The 21,955-nt window shown below is 51.7% G+C and overlaps 2 protein-coding genes across 3 annotated transcripts in view; both read left to right on the top strand.

Annotated features, from left to right (window-relative positions):
• The first annotated feature begins 522 nt into the window (after positions 1-522).
• Positions 523-10,765, top strand: PRRT4 (proline rich transmembrane protein 4). Of its 2 annotated transcripts, none has more exons than XM_070466103.1 (5): positions 523-653; positions 2,443-3,146; positions 3,233-3,337; positions 4,214-4,333; positions 8,377-10,765. In XM_070466103.1, exons 1-5 carry the CDS (start codon positions 550-552, stop codon positions 10,200-10,202), a joined length of 2,859 nt encoding a protein of 952 aa, XP_070322204.1. In that variant the 5' UTR covers positions 523-549; the 3' UTR covers positions 10,203-10,765. The 2 variants fall into 2 exon arrangements, with proteins under 2 accessions (XP_070322204.1, XP_070322215.1); XM_070466114.1 differs by lacking the exon at positions 523-653 and adding an exon at positions 836-1,160.
• A 4,162-nt stretch (positions 10,766-14,927) lies between these two features.
• RBM28 (RNA binding motif protein 28) overlaps positions 14,928-21,955 on the top strand; it is a 31,612-nt gene continuing 24,584 nt past the window's right edge. The window contains exons 1-8 of the mRNA XM_020914893.2: positions 14,928-15,166; positions 18,413-18,571; positions 18,869-18,963; positions 19,397-19,472; positions 19,888-19,980; positions 20,765-20,836; positions 21,460-21,616; positions 21,785-21,927. Coding sequence (XP_020770552.2) covers positions 15,049-15,166; positions 18,413-18,571; positions 18,869-18,963; positions 19,397-19,472; positions 19,888-19,980; positions 20,765-20,836; positions 21,460-21,616; positions 21,785-21,927 — 913 coding nt within the window. The 5' untranslated portion in view covers positions 14,928-15,048. The remainder of the gene's footprint in view (positions 15,167-18,412; positions 18,572-18,868; positions 18,964-19,396; positions 19,473-19,887; positions 19,981-20,764; positions 20,837-21,459; positions 21,617-21,784; positions 21,928-21,955) is intronic.

The following is a 21,955-nucleotide window of genomic DNA, read 5'->3' on the forward strand; positions in this document are numbered from 1 at the left end:
GTTCCTATATTCCTGGGCTAACACTTTGACTTCACTGTTCTCCTCTTGCCCCTTATTAGAAACAAGTTGTAAACCACGTCTCACAAGGTAAGAGACATTTCTGAAACTTTAAGTTTTTTTTTTTTCTGAGAACTCAGTCTTAGCAAAAAGAAATATTACACACGGATTGAACCTTGGCTGTTCACCTATGAAATGTTGGAGGCACTTCCAACTGTTGAAAGCCACCAGGTGATGGAGAAGACAGCAGAGAGACTGAGTTCAGGTTGCCAAGCTGTGCCATCTTGAACAAATTCCTGAGTTATTTTTTTCCCCCAAGCCTTAATTTACCTATCTGTGAAATGGGTACACCCACAGAGTTGTTGTCAGGAACTAATGAAACAAGGGGTGTGGACGTGCTTATTACACTTTCCACTCACGGCTTAATAAACATAGTGGTTCTTCTTGCCCGGGTGCCACCATGGGCAGGCTGCCGTGTGTGCGCGCGCGCACGCGTGTGTGCACATGAGTGTGCACGCGGTGCTCTGGCCCGCGGTGTTTCCAGGGGAGGGCATGCGAGTGGTTGTGTGTGATGGGCTGCCCTGGGAGCGTGCGGCTGCCGGCACCAGGCTGAGAGCGCGGCACCGGCGCCCGCCCCGGCCGGCGGGCAGCGCTGAGTGAGTGAGCGCGCGTGGGGACGCAGGCACAGAGGCGGTGGCAGCGGCGGCTCGGGGCTGCGGTGCGCGCCCGCCTGCCGGCCGGGTGGGGGGCGGACCGCGGGCCGCGGGCCGGGGAAGGAGGAGGGGAGAGGGCGGGCGCGCGGGGCGGGAGCGCAGGAGGCGGGGAGGGCGGGCAGAGCGCGGCTGCCGCGGAGCCCGGCGCGGGCGGCTCTGCCGGGGAGCGAGGCTCGCAGCCAGGAGGCGGCGCGGCGGGTGGGAGCGCGGAGCCCGAGCCGGGCCGGGCTGCCCGCCTGGGGCCAGCGCTGCGGGCTGGGGTCGGGCCGCGCCAGAGCGGGGGCCGCGCGTCGGAGAAGCTGCCGTGACCGGGACGAGCCGAGGGGGCGTCGGGCGCTGGGAGCACCGGCCAGACTCGGTGGAGCGTCGCCCAGCCGGGCGCCTGGGTCGCCGCGACCGCCCCTTTTCGGGGGACTTGGCCGAGGAGATCCGCCTGCGGGAGAGGAGCAGGTCTGCCGTCTGGGCACGGGGAGAGGGAGGTGTGTGTGTGTGTGTTCGCGCGCGCGCGTGTACGTGTGTGCGCGCGTGTGCCTGTCTGTAGGGGTGGGTGTGTAGGAATGTGCTTGTGGAGGGGAGTGATGGTGTATGATGTGTATCTGTATTCTGAGTGTGCGAATGTGTGTGTAGGGGTGTGTGTGCCTCTGTGTCTGTGTATACTGTGTGTCTGTGAGGTAGGGTGTGTGTGTGTGTGTGCGTGTGTGAGACAGAGAGAGAGACTGAGCAGGCTGGAAGCTCACAGAGGTTGGATCTGAACCCATGTAGGAGGGAGGGGGCTTGGCAGGACTGAATGTGTGTGTGTTTGTGTGTGTGTGCACTTAGGCGCAGGGATGTGTGAAGGGTGAGTAGGTGAGTGTGGGTCAGGGTGCTAGGTGTGGCCGTGTGTGTGATGTAACTGGTGGATACGCGTGTGTGCCCCCTGGCTTCCCCTCCCCTTCCCCTTCCAGCTGTGTGCGCCTGGGGTGAGTCAGGCGTCTACTGCCGCCAGCCCTTGGTCCAGCTTGCCTGCCTGGCCATCTTCCCTCCAGGAAGCCAGAGATGGCCAAGCTGTCCCTCCCGCCAGTACTTCTAGGGTTAAGGGATGGCGAGCACGCCAAGCCCCAGGCAAGAGGGAAAAGGCTGAAGGGGCAGAGCTTCTGCCAGCCCCGGCCCCTGCTTCCCTGGCCAGAGCCGCCTTCTCCACCTCTGCCATCCTCACACTGCGCTTTATCCCTCCAGGCCTCCCTGGGTCTGAGTGAGAGTGAGGCTGGAGCAGGGGTGGGAGTAGGGGGACACTCATCTGTGAGGGGAGCTTGTTCACAGTTCTGTTACCAGAAGGGTGCTCGACACGTAGTGTGCTCGACACGTAGTAGGCCCCAGCAGACACTCTAGGGCAAAAGGAGGAAGAAGGGAAGAAAGGAAGGGAGGGGATCAGAGTCTAGGAGTCAAGTCCACGTGTTCTGCTATCAGTCAAGGGTGAGGGCAGCTGGATGCAGTCAGACCCCAGGCCTCAGACCGAGCAGGTGGGGGTGGGGGGTGGGCACTTAGGGAGAAGGAGCCTTGGCTGGAACGGAAGGGGAACTGCAGGGGAGAGACTGGTTCTGGGGCCTGAATGTTCAGCAAGAAGCTGGCCACTCTCCTCGGGCAGAAGCCTTTGTGTCTTGCCCCCACCACCTGCTTCTCCTGGATCCGCAGCCTCTCTTGGGGGCATCAGATTCCAACCCGCCAGGGCTCATAGCACCTCTCCTCTCTCCAGGACCTTCGTGCTCAAAGGTGCGGAAGACCCAAGCTCGCGGCCCCACCAGGTCATGGCAGGGTACGGCTATCTGGGGCTGGGGCTGTTCTGCTGGGTCCTGCTTGCTGTTCCTGCGGGCCCCCAGCCTGCCTCCTCTGTCCCAGGGGCCCCTCTCACCACTTTGACCCCTCCACCCCAGAGTGAGGCCTCTATGCTGTCTCTCAACCTGGGACTTAACTTCAAATTCCACCTTCGGGGACCGGCTGCTGTCTGGGGGAACCCTATCACGGAGACCCAGGCACTTTCTCCCAGGCCGAGCCGGGAGCCCAGGGCAGAGGCGGCCGATGGGCTGAGGACTGACCCGCTTTGGGAACTGCTGATGGGCTCTCTCGGAAACTCCCCGCCAGAGTGGGGCTCTGCAGAAGGCAGCTCTACTCCGCGGGCCTCCTCCCCGGCTCTGGAGTCCGCGTCCCTCCTCTCGGGGCCTGCTGATGGGCCCACTGTGCCCTATCGGCCCGGGATGGGCACTGTGACCTGGGACACTGCTCTGACAGCCACGGCAACTCCATCCAGTGCGCCCAGGCTCCGCCAGAGCGAGCTGGAGCTGAAGTTCAATGTGGCGTTGAGAGCAGGCGCGGCCCCCACGCTCGGGCATCGAACGCTGCCCCTGCTGCCCAGCCTGCGGGCCAGCCTGGCAGAGATTGCTGGGCGCCTGGGACCCTTTGGTGAGTACCCACCCCTTCCCAAGGAGAGCCGCTGCTGGGCCATCCGGCAGGTAGGAGGAAGCTTCAGCATGGGGCTCCTTTTGCAGGGTTCTTTGGCACTACACTGTCCCCGCTCCGGAACTTATCAGGCCCGAGTCCCCCAGGCCCAATTACATCCCCAGGCTCTGCCTCTGGAGTTTCAGATTCTCCAGGTGAGTGTCTATTTCACTGCAACAAACGTTTATAGAACATCTCTAAATGGCAGTGCCTCCTTTTTTCTCTGACTTAAGGGGAGCTTGCATTCCTTCTCCCAGGCCCTGGGATACAGCCACTGCTCCCATGGGGAAATGCCCTTTGGTCATACAAAATCTGGTTTGGCCCTTGTAGTTTAGCTTCTGGTATACACGTGGCTGGGCTTCCCTAGTAGCTCAGCTGGTAAAGAATCTACCTACAATGCAGGAGATGCTGGTTTGATTCCTGGGTTGGGAAGATCCCCCTGGAGAAGGGATTGGCTACCCACTCCAGTATTCTTGGGTTTCCCTGGTGGCTCAGACGGTAAAGAATCTGCCTGCAATGTCGGAGACCTGGGTTCGATCCCTAGGTTGGGAAAATCCCCTGGAGGAGGGCATGGCAACCCATTCCCGTATTCTTGCCTGGAGAGTCCCCGTGAACAGAGGAGCCTGGTGGGCTACAGTCCATGGGGGTCGCAAAGAGTCGCTGAGCGGTGAAGCACAGCACAGCACATACACGTGGCTGGGCTTTCTAGGTGGCGCTGGTGGTAAAGAACCCTGCTGCCAATGCGAGATGTAAGAGACGGGGTAACCCTGGGTGGGGAAGACCCCTGGGGAAAGAAATGGCAACCCACTCAGGTATTCTTGCCTGGAGGAGCCTGACGGGCTACAGTCCCTAGGGTTGCAAAGAGTCAGACACAACTGAAGCCACTTAGCGCACACACACGCATACATGTGGCTACAATTCCTGGGACAGTGTCCCCTTTTGGTCAAGCTCTGAGAAAGGACTTGATTTTCTCCAAAGTTCCAGAGGCCAATGCCTGGCTGGCACTCTAGCCCTATGTGCTCCCTTTGCAGGATTCTTTGGCACCACTCTGTCCCTGCCCCCATCCCCCCAGGAAAGAAAGCTCCCAAGTCCAAGGCCACTGGATCCAGCTGCTTCTCTAAGCTCTGCGTTAATTGCAACAGCATCATTAGGTAAGTGTCCAATTCATTTGAACTTGATTATTTATTGAGCACATACTACGTGCTAGCCATGCACTGACATTCTGGGATCCTTGTATTTGACTGTCATCATGATCACCATTCTCTTCATTATCACCATGGAGATGTACATAAATGGTCTGAGAGCAAGTGTTGCTGAGGATGGTCCCACAGAGTTAAATAGCAGTCCTCTGGGAGTTTTGTAATCATAGGCAGAGCAGGATGTAGACAAATGTATCAGGGCAAACAGACTCAGGAACTCCTTCATAATTTCCACAGCCTCAGTACTAACCCTGCCCTCCACTTGAGTCTGCCTGGCCTGCCTCCCACCCTCCCACTCTGAGCTTGGGGCTCTCTCCTTTGCTGTCTGATCTGACATGACATGCTGTCACATGTGGGCAGAGCAGGGCCCCTCATTGGGAAGACATCGAAGAGAAGACCCTGAGCAGACAGATGCCATCCTTGTCAAAGGAACCTTTCAGAACATGTGTAGAGACAAGCTGGTGGTGCAGATGAAAGACCAGGGGCTGTGGAATCTTGAGACCTGGCTTTGAATCCCAGTCTGCTTCCTAACTGGCTAGTCACCCCACCCTCTTTCCCGCTCCTCAATGATGGCTGGACAGGCTATTTAAATTCTTTGAGCCTTAATTTTCTCATATATCTAGGGTTTAGTAATAGTGCCTATTTTGCTATTGTAAAGCTTCCATGTAATGTAAATTTCGGGCATGAGGCTGGTCATGAAATATTAGCTCATTAAATAGTACCTGTTAACGTGGTTTCCCCCACATCGTGTTCCAAATACACTTCTAGGTATTCTTCTCAGACACTGCAACTGTGGCCCCAAAATGTGATGGGACAACACATACTGTAAAAGGCAGAGGACACGCTCCTTGGGGAGGGGTTCTGGTAGGTGAAGCCAAGGGAGACAGGCAAAGGGCCAGCTGTGACTGGTTGCCCCCCCACCCCCACCCCACACACACCAGGAACTGGTGCAGCAAAGGAAACCACTGGTCCCCAAGCTTCTTCCAGCTCTAGACTTAACACAGCAACTGACTGTTGACCACCTGACTGTTGCTCACTCCCTAGCAGTCCCAGCACTCCAGGGCATGTGGGTGGGAAGCCTGCCTTTCCCATCCAGCCCAGTGAGCAGCAGTGGCAGGATCTGCTGTGGAGCTGAGGGCAGGCTCTGTGGCCTCAAGGGAAGGAGGCTGGCTGGCGGTCTGTCAGCCTTGGTGACAGTGCTGGCCAGGCAGGTTTAATGAGTCTGGACAGTATCAGAGGCAGCCCGGCCGGCTGGTGGCCCCACCCTCCTTCCGCCGCCTCAATGATGGCTGCAGGAATCCAGTCTCTTCCTGGCTGTTCCTCCTGGATAAACCTCGGAGGGCTCCAGGCCTCCTGGAGGAAAGGCCAAAGGGTTTTTTGTTCACGCCAGTACCTTCTGAGGGGAGTAATGCCAAGTAGTTGGGGGATAAAGGAATCTCTCTGTATCTTCTCTAGGAACTTTCTAACCTAGGTACAGTTAACCTTTGGCCCTAGGGCTTCTCTTCTCTAGTTCCTCTTTGAACCTGAAAGAGGACTGTGAAAGAGCTGGCTTAAAACTCAACATTCAGAAGACTAAGATGATGGCATCCAGGCCCATCACTTCATGGCAAATAGATGGGGAAAAAGTGGAAGCAGTGACAGCCTTTATTTTCTTGGGCTCCAAAATCACTGTGGATGGTGCCTGCAGCCATGAAGTGAAAAGATGCTTGCTCCTTGGAAGAAAAGCTATGACAAACCTAGACAGCATACTAAAAAGCAGAGACATTACTTTGCCAACAAAGTTTTGTATAGTCAAAGCTATGGTTTTTCCAGTAGTCATGTGAGGGCATCTGAAGAGGCCAAAACATGAGGGTGAGGGAAAGTGTGTGTGTATTTGATCCCACTGCTGTCAGACTGGCTCTGCCCCACCCCATCCCACCAGCAAATCATCAGTTCCAGCTGAATGATTCTCCATTTAATTCACTGCTGTGTCTTCAGTAGGTGTTTGGGGATGGTCAGTCTATTCAAATGGTGTTCTTCAAACAAGGTTCACAGAGTGAGACAATGTGTTGATGTTCACTGATTTGGCTAATTGTTGACTTTATAAGGGACAACAGCCTTTTGTTAGTTAAATCAAGAATGAGTTTGAGGCCCCAGAAATGGTCACACTGACACAGACACACACCAGTGACTGATGGGTGATGAACATTAGCCCATAATGATGAGACCAACAGCAGTTGTATATCGAACGCTGATTATGCACCAGGCTCTCTGAAGAGCTTTGCACACATTGGCCATTTATCCTCATCACAGCCCTGCGCTCTTCCCCATTTCAGACTCGAGGCATGTGAAGGGACAGGAACCAGGGAACATGCTGCCACTGAGCAGGCAGCCTTCTGTAAATATATAATGTTTTGGCAGCTCCCTCTCTGCCCTCTCCAGTTGCCCAATTCTACCTTTCCCTCCCTTCTCTCCGGGACTGCTTTTGGGCCCTCTCACTCCTTTCCCTTGTTCTCAGGACTGCTCAGTTTTACATGTCCTCAGTTCAAGCTGGCACTGCCTGGGGTGGGGTGGGGGGTGATCCTGGGGCCTTCGTGTTTTGTCCCACCGAGGCAGGGCTGAGTATGGCCAAACAGTTGGGGCAGGGGTCTGCTTGTCAAGAGATCCTCCTTGCCTCATCTACACCTGTCTCCTGCACATCTCCCCCTCCCCAGCTGGCTCCCCCATCCTTCACCACGATCTTTCTGCCTCCATCCCTGCCCGCAGCTGTGCTTCTGCCCAGCCTGCTAGGTGGGGGAGGGAGGTTTAGTCTGAAGCGTCTTCCCTTGCTCCTTGGCCAGGAGGAAAATCTTTGGGTCTAGCTCTTTCTCACTCCTCTCTTGTTCCAGGAGAGTAGCATGGGGGATCTTAGTCCTCACACTCTCTTACCTGACTTTCCTTTCCTCGGGGGATGTGTGGAACTGGAGCCCGAGTTAGCCCGAGCCCCCAGGGCACCTGAGGGGCTCACTTGCTAGGATGGCGTTTTGTCCCACTATGATCCCCACAGATGTTCCTTCCTGGGAGTTCAAGGGTAGTCTTGAGACCTAGGGGAGTGATCTCAATGGCATCTTCTGTAAAAGGGGTGAAAACCAAAGGAGTCTTAAGGGCCTCAGACTAACGGCTTGTAGTTGAGTCAGGATGGGGACCATGGCCACTGGTAGGCTGAGGGTTGGAGGTATAGCAGGCAGGAAGGCCAGTGAATATGAAAGATTGCTGGGGACAGGAGGGTTGTATCAGTTCCTCTGCTGTGTGTGTGCGCGTGCACATGTACCCGTGGTGGCCTTCCCTGAAGACACTGGGAGAAGGGGGAAGCTTTTGAAAACAGGCTGGAGAAGCGCCTTCCAGCACCAAGGTGTGATATGGGGGTCAGGGGTGCAGAACAAGAGATAAGCAAAGTAGTATTATGAACTTGCTGTGCCATCAAGAAGAGGGGCTCAAACTGGTGCTCAGATCTGGATTTTAGATGCAGCTCTGCTAATGTGTAACTTTGGACAAGTCACTTTGCCTCTAGGCGCAGCCTCAATATCTTCATCTGGCATGTATTCAGTGAGTATCTGCTGAACACCAACTCTGTGCCAGGACGTTTTAGGGAGGAGTATTTTAGTGAGCAAAGCAAACAAAAATCCTTGTTCTCATGACCTCTCCTTCCTGGCAGGAGGGTTCAGTTAGAGGGGGCTTCTTCTATAGCTCCCTCCACTTATAAAATTCTGTGACCTCTTAAGAAAAACCCTTTTCAGTGGAATCACAGTGTACTGAACAAAGCTGGGAGCTGGGCCTGCATGGGATGAGGGGAGGGGATGAAAGCTGAAACTGTAAGAGTTTGATATGGGAGGGGTGGCCAGGTCCCTGAATCTCCTATTTATGACAAGTCCTTCCTGGATGTCAGGAGGACTCCCACTGGCATACAGGCTACTGGCTGTATGGTGGGTAAGGGGAGGGTTGCACGAATGCCTCAGACGAACATTCTTTGCCCACAGAGTCCACCACCCCCACCTCTGGCCTGGACGACCCCTCTCCTGCCAGCCTTGGGAACCTTTCGGTGCAGCCAGAGTGTGGGCCAGGGTCCTGCAGTATCAGAGAGCGGCCTGAACGCGAGGGGCAGCTGCCTGCAGCCCCCCTGCCCCTCTTCTTCCTGACCCTGGAGGCCGACTGGGCAGAGGCCAAGGCTCGCTGGGGTCTGGCCTGGGAGGCCCACGTGTACGGGGTAGGCGCGCTCTTCGGCCTGGTGGCCCTGCTGGCGCTGCTGGCGCTGGCCCTCCTTCCCTGGCGCTGCCCACCCGGCGCCCCCTGCCTGGCGCTGCTGGACATGCTCCTGCTCTCGGCCGGGACCACGCGGGCCTTCCCGCTCTTCTACGACGCCTACGGGCACCGCGACCGGCTGCCGGCGCTGGCCTGGCTGCTGCTGCAGGACCTCCCGCTGCCCTGCCTGGCCGCCGGCCTGGGCCTGGCCTGCCTGCTGCTGGCCCGGCCGCGCCCGCCGCGCTGCCCCGCCGGCCTGGCCGCGCTGCTGCTCCTGGGGTTGGGGCTGGCGGCCGCCGCCGCCCTCGGGAGCGCCGCCCACCGCCCGCTGCGGGCTCTGCGGCTCGCCTCCCGCGGGCTGCACGCCTTCCTCGCCGCCCTCCTTTCCGGGTTGCTCCTGGCGCTGTCCTGCTGGGGGGGCCGGCGGCGGCGGGCCGGAGCGCCCCTGGGAGGGGCCGGCTTCAAGGGCGCCACGCCTCTCCCGCAGGCGCGCAGCCCCTTCGGCCCGCGCGAGTCCTGGAGGCGAGCGGCGCGCACGGCCCCGGTGGCCGGCACCTTCGGGCTGCTGAGCGGAGCTCTGCAGGGCTACGAGGTGCTGCACGCCCTGGGCTACGGCGGCCAACCTGGCCTGGAGGGGCCCTGGCCCTGGTGGGCCTTCCAGCTCGGCCTGCGCTTAGGCGAGGTGGGCGTTGCGCTCCCGTTGGCGCTGCTGGGCCTCTACCCGGCGCTCTGCAGTTCCCGCGTGCCGCCGCGCTGCTGGGCCAAGCTCTTCCGCCTGTCCCCGGGCCACGCCGCCCCGCTGCTGCCCGGAGGCTGGGTCACTGGGGCTCCGGACAAGAAGCCGCTGGGGAGCTCCATCGCGCGTGGCGACGCGGAACTGCTGCAGCTGTGCGCCCTGGCCGGACCGGGCCCCGACCTCCTCCTCCAGGGAGGAGGCTGCCGGAGCTTCGATGGCGCGGCCGCCCACCCGGCGCCTTCCCCGGCCTCGTCTCCCTGCAGCGATGACACCGTGGACTTCCGCCCGCCCTCCCCCATCAACCTGAGGCGCAGCATCGAAGAGGCCCTCTGCAGCGAAGCCCTGCTGGCGCCCGGCCTCTTCCAGGTCCCGGCCTTCGGGGAAGCTCTGCCTAGCCTTGGCGTCTACCGCACCGCCTCGCTGGGGGCTCAGACCGGGGCCGGGCCCCTTGGGAGGTCTGGGGAGGCCCCTGGCTCCCCGGCACCCCGCGAGCTCCCCTCTTCTGGGACCTGGCCCGCGGGCAGCAGCGCCTCCTCCGGCTCGCTGTGCGGACTCTCGCGGGACAGCTCGTCCGTGCTCCTATGCTCCAGCCCGGACAGGGCCCCGCGCTGTCCGCTGGTCTGCGTCCTCAGCCCTCCGCGGCCCTCAGGAAGCAGCCCCAGCCTCCCGGCCTCAGGATCCTACCAGGCCCTGTCCCCACCCTCCCGCGACTCCCCAGAACCTGCTCCTGAGCTGCAGGCCGAAGAGGCCTTGCTGCAGGAGCAATTCCTGGACGCCTGCCGACAGATTGACGAGCTGAGCATGGGCAGCGACACCATAGACCTGTGAAGAGGTGGCCCCCTAGCCACCCTCGATCGCACGCCCCCTTCTGGCGCCTGTTCTGCCCCCCATCCCCCCACCCGAGACCTGCACACTGTAACCCTTCCCCAATCCTGCCTGGCTCAGATACCTCTCCCGGCTTCCTTTCCCATCCGGAGAACCCTGGATGGGTGGGTCAGCAGCCAGGCTCTGTTGATGGGGAACTATCCACCTTCTCTGGAGCCCTGGGGCGTTGATGCCCTCAGCTGCAATACTAGGCTGGCAGGGGTCCCACTGTCCTTGGCATTCACCAGCAATAAAGCTCCAAGGTGCTCCACTCCAGACCACCACTTCCCACTCTGGTGCTGAGTGAGAGGGGCTGTCCTTAGAAGACCTCAGGACCCACCTCTGTCCCCAGACCCACCTCAGCTACGCCCAGGAATCCCACCCCTGCTGAGTGAGACTCCCATGTCCTCCACATGATCCTTCCCCGTAGAAGAGTCCATGGCCCATCTAGGAGACTCTGCAGCAGTCAGGTGGGAGAAGAGCGCTTTCAGAGTTAATTTATCAATAAAATATTTTCAGAGGAGAAAGGTCTGACCTTCTTGGTAAAGCCTAGGTAGGCAACAGCAGCAGCGGTTCTGCGAGAACAGGAAGAGAAGCAGTGTTTGGGTGGGGTGGGTCCATCTCAGACCCGAGTGACTCCTGACCGAAACGAGTCTGGTCCTCCACACGACCTTCCCCATAGATGGCTCCATGGTCCATCGGCACGAGTGAAGCTCCATGGTCCATCGGCATGAGTGAAGCTCCTGGGAGTGGCCCCTTGAAGATCCTTTTGACTCCCCAGGAAGTGGCTTTTCAGAGATGGAACACAGCCCTGGGAGGTGAGGCAGAAACTCTGCAGTAGTTGGTTGAAATGTCTGTATTCCTAGGGACCTGGCTTCATATCCTGGGGGACAACTGGTTAGGGACTAGTTAGTGGCAAAGTCCTTCATGGAAACGTTGATATGCATCTCAAGAGTATGACCACTTTGAGCTGGGATTCTCAGCAATCTCCCTGACACATACCCAGAGGAATTCACAGAGGCCTTTTGGATTCACAGAAGAAATTGCTCGCTCCATCTTCAAGTCTGCACTCACAACCCTCTTCCCTGGACAACATTCATCTCCCACAGGTGCAGAGCCTCCCTGGGGAAAGCCTGTCTTCCCCAAGCCCCAGCTCCATCCTACCCACCAAAGCAGAACTCACAGTGCAGAGACCCATGAATACATCCAGCCACCAGGCGCTCTGTAATCCCTCCCTTGTCCAGGGCATTTGGCTCTGAGCATTTGTGTGCATTTGTCATTTGGCTCAAACGCAGTAAGTTCAGAGTGGCACTAAAACAGAGTTGTAGATTTTAGAACGAAATTCTGGCAGTGTTTTTGGCAGATGTCCTGCACACCATAGGGAGGCCCACAGGGGCACACATTCTAGGCTTGAAGTGGAAAAACAGGAATAGGAATGGTTTTTCTTCCAGCTCTGCCCATCAGCTCATGAGGATTTGAGCAGGGAAGCAAGGGAGCCAAGAGGGAAGCAGGCTGGGAGGGGGTGGGGGGCTCACCAGACCAGGTCTAATGCTCTAGTGGAAGAATTACAGCACTGCTCAGCTTGCCCCTGAAGCTCTGTCTTGACTGAAAAGAGCGTCCAGGGCTTGGAACCTCAGAAGGAGAAGGGGAGTAAGTGAGGGTCACAGTAGGGAAGAAAATGAGAGGAGGATAGGGCAGGCACTGCTGAGGGATGGGACCCAAGTGGTTCTGACTGTGTCTCCTCCATCACCTGGCTCAGCTTGGCTCAGAAATTCCTGCTGCATCGTCACTCTGGGCTGAGGCCCAGAGAACTGCCATCCTGCTAATTACAGGCATTTCTCACTGGTGTCGTAGTGGCTGTAGTGGCCCCAGCCTCAGAGCTGCTTTGTGTCATGGAAGGAGTGCTTGCTGCTCTGAGAAATTGTTTCCTTTCTTCCCCACGTACACCTCCATCTGCCTCTGCTCATGCTCAACTCCTCTCTGCTGTCTCTCCTCATTGTAATGCTTGCCAGCTGCTCTCACTCACTCTTCCCACCATGGGTCCTTGAGTTCAGGCACACACCTCCCAGCAAAGCAGTCCAAGACCCACGTACCTCCAGTCACTCTCTCTGTCTCTCTCACACACACACACAAACACACATACATACACACAGGCTCCTTTTCTGTCTGGACATTCAGAATGGGGCTGGTGAGTTGGGGGTGGGGTGGGGGAATAGAGCCTGGTGTCCATCAGCTCCATCACTTCTTTGGTTTTCCTCAGTGAGAATCGCCTAAGCCCTTTGACTTGATCAAGAGGCTGAGGCTTTGGTGAGACAACCCTTCCCTTTTATCTCATGCCTCAGCCCTTCCTAACCCAAAGCAGTTTCCCAGAAGAGCCTGGGTAGACCAGGATGTAATATATACACCCTCAGTTCCAGTTCTTAGTGCTGTCGGAGATTGAGAGACAAACTCATTTTCATTCAATCTCTTTAAAACATTTTATTGGGTTCTTACAATGCGCTAGATGCTGGGAGTAAAAAGGGGACCTCGGTGGACAACAGTCCTGAACTTGTGAAGCTGAAGCTCTTTGGGGGAAAGCAGATATTAAAGAGGACATCATATAAGTAATTCCAATAGCACAAATAATTAAATACAATGGTGAAAAGTGCTAAGAATGAGAAGTACGCAGTATTATTAGAATGTTTAGCTTGCAAGCGGGAATGGAGCCAAAAGGATGGAGCTTGGGAGAGGCTGGCTGAGTACAGCCCAGCCCTCTCCTACTTCCTTTCCAGGCTCCTACAAATGATGGATGAGAGAGAGTCCAGCAGTTTATTTCCCCTGGAAGCCACATTGCTGATGTGGTGCAGGGTACCACGACTCGTGCTATTTAATAAAGAACCCTGCATGTGTCCTGGAAGATGAATGAGCAAATATTCCTGATTGAAGAACTGCATGGCCTTCCTGATATGAGTGGATAGGAGAGGATGGGGCTGAGGCTGAGGCTGGGAGACTGAGATGGGGAGCGAGGTCTGAAAGTTGGGAAGAGTACAAAGGGTCAGCTGCACTGTTTTCCTTCTCTAGAGGCAAGGAACTCCTCTGCACTGTGGGTGGCTGCTGCCCTCTGATGGGCACAGGACCACAGTTTCTTTTTGTTCTGTAGGGAAGGTTTGGGTCCAAAGCATCTCCAACTTAACACTGTAGGGGGTGTCCCAAAGGGAAGCTGGAGCAGCCTTCTCAGGATTCTTTCCCTAGTGCACACTGCAGCCAGGATTGGGAAGGTGTCCCCATGGCTATGGCCCTGACGCTGGTAATTTAGACTTTGGGTATGAAATTTTGATTTCTAAGGTGGTGAGGGGGCAGGAGAGGAGGAGAAAATAAAGGAGAAATGTGGAATTGCAAACCCATTTTATTCAAAGGGTCAATTTTCCTTTGTCTATTTGTCTGTCTTTATCCTGGATGGAATTAACCCATCCATACCCTTATAAATCTGTTTCATATTTCAATACTTCCTCCACTGAGTTATGTGTTTAAAAATAACTGTGGCATTTTCTTTCAAGCATAAAATACTTGTAGTTAGGGTTTCATAAATCTAATGTTAAACATTTCCCCTTCCCCCCCATCGCTATCAACCAGTTATCCACCAATCCAAAATGTGTGGAAAGTAGATGGGGTTTGAGGAGAAAGGGAAACCCTTTTCACTGTACCTTTTGTAATTTTGAATGTTCTACCTGCCCTGTGTTCCGCTATACTGTTTAAAAATAATTACTAAAAAATCTCATTGGGTACTTTAGTTCTGTACAAATGTTCTGCAGGGTGCTGCAGTCTTGCACACAGGTCAGTTCCTGAGCCCAATGGGATGGCAAACACTGTGTTCCAGGTTCCAGAAGCACCCAGATCTCCTGGCCAATGAGATTACACATCCTTGGGCCCATCCAATAAGCTGACCTGAGGAAAGCTGTCTCTGGGAAGACCTGGGTTCTAGGTCTGTGTTAGCTGGACGTATTGCTTGTTCTGGGTGTGTTCTCTTGTGATCTTCCATAGTGCAGGTTTTGATTTACTTGTAAATTTTTTTTTGTACTGATGTTTGTCTATGTCCACAAGACTATTCTCCATGAAGGCAGGAGCTCTGTCTTTTTTTTAGCTCATCAATTTTATCTTTAGTGCCTGGCACATAGTAGGAGCTCAGTAAATATTTTTTGAAAGAATGATTATGTATGACCTGTGCCAATTTGAACCTTAATAGCTATAATTTGTCAGCGAAGTGTTAAAGACACAGATACAGTTATTTGTTAAAATGTGACAGATGTCTCATATTCTCTGAGAACTGGAGATTTGTTCGAATGATATATGTGATTACTTGTGTTTACTTGCATTATGACTGTGTTTTATGGACCTAATCTGGGTGCTCCTGGATCCTGGGACACAGACACTTTAGAAAATATTTATTAAATATCCACTATATGTCAGATCTTGGGTTAGACCCAGAGCAAAAACAGCTTCTCCGGCCTGCCTTGCTGAGTTTGGTATCGATCCCCAGCAGGTTAGACTGTAATAAGCCTAGAAACTAAGCGAAGCCAAATCTCCCTACAGAGGCGGGGGCGGTACTTGGGTTAGGGGGTGGAGCCTCGCTCAAGAAGCTCCGCCCTCAGGCTGCACGATTTTTTTCTTCCCTTCCGGAATGGTTTTTCCCTTTCTACTACGTTTTCCTCCGGACTCTTTTGAGTGACGCGCAATTCCGGAGTCTCCCGGCAACTTTAGTAAGCGTGGTCCGCTGCCTAAAGCCAGTTACTTGACTCGCGTGCGCGACGCTGCGTTCCTGCTTCTCGGCCTCATGGCCGGGCTGACCCTGTTTGTGGGCCGCCTCCCGCCCTCGGCTCGCAGCGAGCAGCTGGAGGAGCTATTCAGTCAGGTGGGGCCGGTCAAGCAGTGCTTCGTGGTGACTGAAAAAGGTAGGGGGTGGGGCGATCGAGAACAGAGAGTTGGGGTTCCTGGGAGCCGGATGGGGGCAGAGGACATTCTCCCAGCCTTAAGTGAGCTCTTAAATGAAAGGCCTTGGAAGTTGAATTTCTTTTCCAAACGGACTCTACTCTAGATAAATCCATAGGAACTGTTTATGAAAGTCAAGTTAGCCACTTAAGTTTATGTAGGCTTCCTGTTTATTATGCGCGCTCACAAATAAGATCTCATTTATTATTGAATAATTTAATAAATGGGATGGACAGCGTGATGGAGAGGGAGGCCTGGCGTGCTGCAGTCCATGGGGTTGCAAAGAGTCAGACACGACTAGGCGACTGAACTGAACTCAATAAAACACCACTAAGACTTACTGAGAAGCAGCTGATTGTCAGGTGCGGTGCTTGAGTTTCATCTGTTACCTCTTTTAATTTCCCCATCAGTCTTCTTGGGTGGAGAGTAAACTCCATTTTACAGATGAGAAATCTAGGGCTTAGGGAAATATAGTAACTTCAGCTTAAGTTCGTACTGCTAGAAAGCAGTGGATTCAGAATTTGATCACCAGACCCCGAGCTCTTAACCAGTATGTTATTCATTCACCCATTTATGTATTCCGTAAATGTTAATTGAATGTTTACTAGGTTCCAGGCAACTGTTGTAGATCCTCGGGATACAGTAGTGCACAGACCAAAAGTCTTGCTCTGTGTTCAGGATGTGGAAGACAGCCAGTGAGCAAAATATATAGTGATGATGGTAAAAAATATTGAGGAGAAAAATAAGTCAGGGAAGAAAGATAGGGAGCCTCTGTAGGTGTGTGTGGTGGTGGCGGGGAAGCTGTAGAGGAGTGAAGAATAGACAGGGGAAACCTTACTGATGTGAGAGAATGAACTTGTGTTTCTCAGTGCAAGGAACAGCTTAGGCAGAGTTAGCTCAAGGATACTGAAGAGGAGTGCGTATAGTATATTGGAGGAATATAAACGAGTCCAGGTTTACTGGAGTGCTCTGAGTGAAGGAAAGAGAATTAGCGGGTGCCACCTGGTCCTTCCAGATCATGTAGGACCCTTACAGGCCATCAGAAGGACTTTGACTTTTACTCTGAGATAGGAAACCACTGATTTTGACTTGAGCCACGGGAAGTATTTACTGACTTGTGGGGTACTGCCATATGCCTCTCATTCTATTTGATATTCATGGCATCACTATGAAGGAGGGTTAGCATGTATTAGAATGAGTAAGAATTGTAAGGGTTTTAATTGTAGAAGCATTTGTTCTTCTTACCTAGACTATACTACATGGCACCTGATGTTGCCCAGAACACAAATTTAGCTTCCTTTCACGTCATCAATCTGTCGCTGTAGGTGGCTACCTTCTTGCCTTTCAGGCTAGCAACTGGTTTGAAGTAATATCTTGGGTACCCCTCTTTTCCCGCATTGTACCAGAGTGTGTGAGTAGGCAGGCTAACAGTGTGCTAATAATCACTCCATCGTTATCTTCTGTTTTGTTAGTAACAGAAATTAGATTTAAGATCATTGACATGGCTCTGATTGCTGTACACACAGCTGGGGCCTTTATCATTTTAAGTATAGATATGGGCGAATGAGAGTGCTGGTCAGCAGTGTTTCTTAAACGGCAGATCATTGTCTGTTTGTGGGTCTTGAGTGGTTCATGACTGGAGTTTTTTTTTTTTTTTTAAATGAAGTAGTATATCTATATATGTATGGTAAAGGAGAAGTTTTCATAAGACTTTTTTTTTCCCCCCCAGTATATAAACAACTGGGTCCACTATAAATTACATTTGTTACTGTGGCTTGTCCAACCAGTCTGAGAAACACTGCTCTACTATTTTGATTGAGTTCCAGGGAAGAGCAGGCCTTTGAATGGGAATTCTCCTTTGGGTCCTCGGAATATAGGCTACGTGTAACCTTACCTGTAGCTTATGTACATAGTCAGCATCTTTAACAAAAGCTCCTATTCCCTTTAAACAGCAACAACAAAAGAACTGTGCTTTTCTGTCTAGACAGTTGAATGTGTTGAGTACTCTACTTCCAAGGATGGGAGGGAGGGGGTGGCGGATGAGGTCTTACCCGTAGTGGTGACTTGAACTTGCCACATACCCTCTTTAAGATGGGAATAATTTCACGGTATTGTTGTAACTGTTTATAATGAACAGTGTTTTTGTGAGTACATGCTTTTATTTTGTCAGCAAATTCCTTCACGTTTCAGCTGCTTTTTATTTTTGGTTGTACTGATCAGGAAGGGCCCTGATTTTTCTTGTTCTTGTTTTCTGAAAGGTGAGTGGGCAGGCTTTTGTGAGAAGGAGTTTCAAGGATAAAGAAATACAGTATGCTCTCCTAGTGCCAGGTGTCAACTTTAACCAGTTTATGTGGCTCAGCGTCCTGTGTTAGAAGGCTTGCACGCTAAAGCAGGTTAGGGTATAGTTGTAAAGGAGAGCATGTGGAGTTTTGTTTCTTTTTTGGGTAGCAGGCAGACTGCTTGGTCTGTCTTTTTCTTCTTTGATGCAGTAAATTACTTAAAATTTTACTACACAAAAATATTAAACTAAAAAAAAAAAAGCATACCAGAAGGGGCAAAGGTGGGTTACAGTTGACATTTGCAACTGTTCATCTTCAACGATTCCTTTGGAAAAAAAACAATGACAATATTGGCTTTTCCCTTCTTGGTATGTTCTGACAAAATGAGATAAGAGATTTACAGCTGCTTTGGAAAGGTTTAATTTGATATTGATTTCTAAGGCTTGGTAATACCGGTAATAGTATCTGCAGGCTCCTGAAGCAGTGTTTATTGTTTGAGGTTCTTTTCTCAGGGCCCCCCACATTCATTGCTGATCTGTTCTCTCTTCTGAGGAGGGGTAACTGAATTATTTCATTGTAGGTTTTGAAGCTACCATACTTATTTTTCCTACCTTCTCTGATGATGTTTTGTTCTGTGTGATGTTGAGTTCTTCTTTGGAGGTGTAATGCATATTATGAGTCCTCCATATTCTTGAGATTACCAGGAAAGATGGAAGAAAGGGAGCTAACAGCCAAGACACCACATTAGAAGAGGAAGCCTAAGGAGATGGGGGGGCCTCTCATGTTAATCTTGTCTCTTTCCCTCTTGAGAACTTTGGCCGACTGATAACTGGCTGGCCTGGTTGTATATCTGCCAGTTTCGGGCTGTGAGAGTTTACTGGTTTAGAGATCTTGGCTTACTGTTAATCCTTCCCCTCCATACTGTTCCAGGGAGTAAGGCATGTCGAGGCTTCGGCTATGTCACTTTTTCTATGTTGGAGGATGTTCAGAGGGCCCTCAAGGAGATTACTACCTTTGAAGGCTGCAAGATCAACGTGACCATTGCCAAGAAAAAACTGAGAAATAAGTCCAAGGAAAAGGGGAAAACTGGTGAGTTTCTAGTAACTGAAAGGAGTTTTCCCCCAGGATTGAGGAGACTGTGGATTGGCTGGGGGTAGCATCTAGACTTAAAAGCTTCCTGAATCTTCTTTTGATGTCCACAGTCATCCAGTGTGTTTTGTTACTCATTTTAGTCTTTTGCTTACTTATGAGTTTGGAAAACCTGGTGTTGCTGGGCATTGCCATACTTAACCCTGTGATAAATGCTTTCTGTTGCTAGTACTTCTTTCCTGTGATATTCTGGGCTGAGAGGATCACATAGTTACTTCGTTGCCTGTTATTTTTCAGAAAATTCAGAGTCCCCAGAAAAGGAGCTGAAGCCTAAAAAAGCCAAAGTGGCAGATAAGAAAGCCAGATTAATTATTCGAAACCTGAGCTTTAAGGTAAGAGAGAGAAAACTAACAGTGAGTGTTCTGAAGGCTCTTGGAGCCAAGGCCTGCTTGTTGGTTGAACTCCCCACCGGGGTGGTATAATTGGGCTTCATTCCTCCTGGGAATGAACTTTAGCAGCGTTGAATTCAGAAAATGGGCCTATATAAACAAGAATTTATTGAGGACAGAAAGCATGAAGATGTCTTCCTTTTGTGGAAATTACTGCTGAGATTGGGAGAGGAGGACAAACTCTCTCATGTCTGTCCTTTTTACCTTTTAGGTACAAAGCAAGATGTCCTCTGTTTGGGAATGTTTGATGTCCTAGTCTCAAGATTTTAAAAGGAGTAAAAATACTCAAACTCTTCCCAGTGAACTAATTTAATAGTTGATGTTTTATATTTATTTGCCATGATAACATCTCTTTCTTTCTCACTTTCTGCTTCAGTGCTCAGAAGATGACTTGAAGACAGTATTTTCTCAGTTTGGAACTATACTGGAAGTAAACATCCCCAGGAAACCAGGTACCTGCCAACCTTTTTTTCGTGTGGATTAGATTATTTTACATAATGGTGTTTTTCCATGTCACCTTTCAACTAAGCACTATTTGAAATAGAAATATAAGGTTCGGGTCATACTCTCCAAGCCCCAGGTGATATGATATATATAAAGTATAGTGCCTGACACAGAACAATGTTTATTCCCCAGATGGTGTTTTTAATTAGATCAGAACTCCTTTTAGAAGATGAGTTTAATGCATTGCTCTCCCGAGCCTGTGTCAGGCTAATGTTAGCAGGATAAAGGCTCTTGCTTTGGGCAAGGGGCTGACTGGCTGGCAGGGTTTGAGCCTTCTCGCCAGTCCAGGTTGCTGTATAGTCCTTCTTAGTGTCTGTTGGTCCCTCCTGCTACCTCTGATGTCTTTGTTATGTTTGCACACAGATGGAAAGATGCGTGGTTTTGCTTTTGTTCAGTTTAAAAACCTCCTGGAAGCAGGAAAGGCTCTCAAAGGCATGAACATGAAAGAGATAAAAGGTAAGTTTTCTTTGCCCATACCATTGACTCAGATATTTCTGGTGTTCATGCAGGTTAATGCAGTAACCCACTTTCTACATTTCCGAAAGGTGTTTGCCTTGTTGAGAGTCTCACTCACTGCTAATATAGAAGCTGCTTTAGTGAGCTGTTTCTAGGACTTGATCTTGGAGTTAAACTCGACAGGACCCTTGCCAGCCTTCTCTTTTTCGTTTTTTGGTGATGAGTGTCCTTTAAATCTCTTAATGAAAAACCATCACTGAAATAATCATTGATAAACAGGCAGATTGCTGTCTAGGGGATGTGGGATTAGCACATTCTTCCCTCTTGATTATGATCCCTATTCAGCATATGTGGGCTCCTAAACTCACCTTGAGGTTACTCTGGGTATTGATTTACCAGGTACTATGCCTAAAGAAGGGATTGGCTTGAAGACTTCCTAACTTCTGAGTAACGTGAAGTTTATTCCAGAATGTCTGTTTTCCCTCTTGTTAATATAACTGGAAACTTGATCTAACTGGAAGCACTGTTCTAATGCTTTATTTTTTTAAGTCTATCTTATCCCAAGTGTAGTGACTGTAGAAACACAAAACTTCTGTTAAAAAAGGTTAAGGGTTGAAAGAATAGACACCTACCAGGAGTTTTGTTTTAGGACCAACAGGCTCTGAATCTTCAGTTTACCTGCCTCCTTTGGTTCCATTACTTTCTTTGATGACTAGGGAGTTGTTAGGAAATAGGAATGTTAAAGAGAAGCACGCCTTTCTGATGCTACTTTTGTGCCTTACAGGGCGGACAGTGGCTGTGGATTGGGCCGTGGCAAAGGATAAATATAAAAACACACAGTCTGCTTCTGTCCCAGGTAAGACGCAGTGATGCTGAGTAGGAGGGGTTGTGTGTCCCAACTGTGTGTCAGCCCGCATTGTACCATCTGGTGATCTGGTCCCCAAACAGGACCTTTTGAGTCTAAGCTTACTCCTCAATGTGGATGTGAGTAGTGGGGCCCAAGTTCATTGTCCCTACTGCTTGCTGTCCTTTCTCAGCTTTCATAATACGGAGTGATGGAACATTGTAAATAGGGAAGCTTAAGACTTGAGTTTTATTTAGAAAGCAGTTGGCTTTTAAGCCACCAGGAGCTCAGAGAACAGAACTCACAGAGGTTAAAGCTCATGGCTGGGCTCGAGAGTGTTCCCTGTGCGGGCCTGGCACACAGTGGTGGGCTGTTTGCAGAGGCTCAGTTGCTGAGCCACGTTAACCTTAAGGCTTCTGATGAATGGAACGGCCTCCAAGGAAACCTCAGGGTTGAGGGGTTTTTGTTGCCTTTTTTTTTTTTCTCATACTTTCTCCTGTTGGGTAGAATAAGAAAAATATATGAGCATCTGTAAGACCATAGGAACCAGTAACTTGGGGTGTTAGGTACTCTTGTTTAAATGACCTTGTTTTGGATACTTGATGAATTCCTAACTTTCTTTATTGACTGTGAAGGTGAGAAGAGACCTGAACATCAGGAATTGGGTCAAGAGAATGGCAGGGAAGAAGAGGATATGGAGGAGGAGGAGAATGAGAGTGATTATGATGATGACGAGGAGGAGGAGGAGGATAAAGAATCAAAGCTGCCCAAGCCTGTACAGATTCACAAGAGGTAAGTGGCTCAGTGTGTTCTGAGACAACAGAGGAAGATTCAGGACTGTCCCTAAGAGGAAGATGGTATCTTTCCCTGGCCCCAACGTTGGAGAATTGGCATGAGTGGTGAAGTTGGATAGGACCCCCTCTCAGCCCAGAACCTCAGTTCTGATCTGTGCCGTTGCAGAGCAGTCAGGAGGCCGGCACCTCCAGAAAGCAGTGACGAGGAGCATTCTGAGGACGACAGCGACCTGGAGGAAAGGGATAGTATTGATGGTGGAGAGGACCTGGCTCAGAGTGATACCAGCAGTGAAGAGCAAGAGGAGGAAGGTTTGCCTGGACTTTTTGTAAACACCTT

The sequence above is a fragment of the Odocoileus virginianus genome, chromosome 1 (genome assembly GCF_023699985.2).
Source record: "Odocoileus virginianus isolate 20LAN1187 ecotype Illinois chromosome 1, Ovbor_1.2, whole genome shotgun sequence".
Taxonomy (NCBI): Eukaryota; Metazoa; Chordata; class Mammalia; order Artiodactyla; family Cervidae; genus Odocoileus; species Odocoileus virginianus.

Coding starts and splice junctions, on each gene's coding strand:
- PRRT4 (XM_070466103.1), top strand. CDS start 550: ATGCGAGTGGTTGTGTGTGATGGGCTGCCCTGGGAGCGTGCGGCTGCC. Junction 654..2,442: donor CGGCCGGCGGGCAGCGCTGA/GTGAGTGAGCGC, acceptor TCCTCTCTCCAG/GACCTTCGTGCTCAAAGGTG. Junction 4,334..8,376: donor AATTGCAACAGCATCATTAG/GTAAGTGTCCAA, acceptor CTTTGCCCACAG/AGTCCACCACCCCCACCTCT.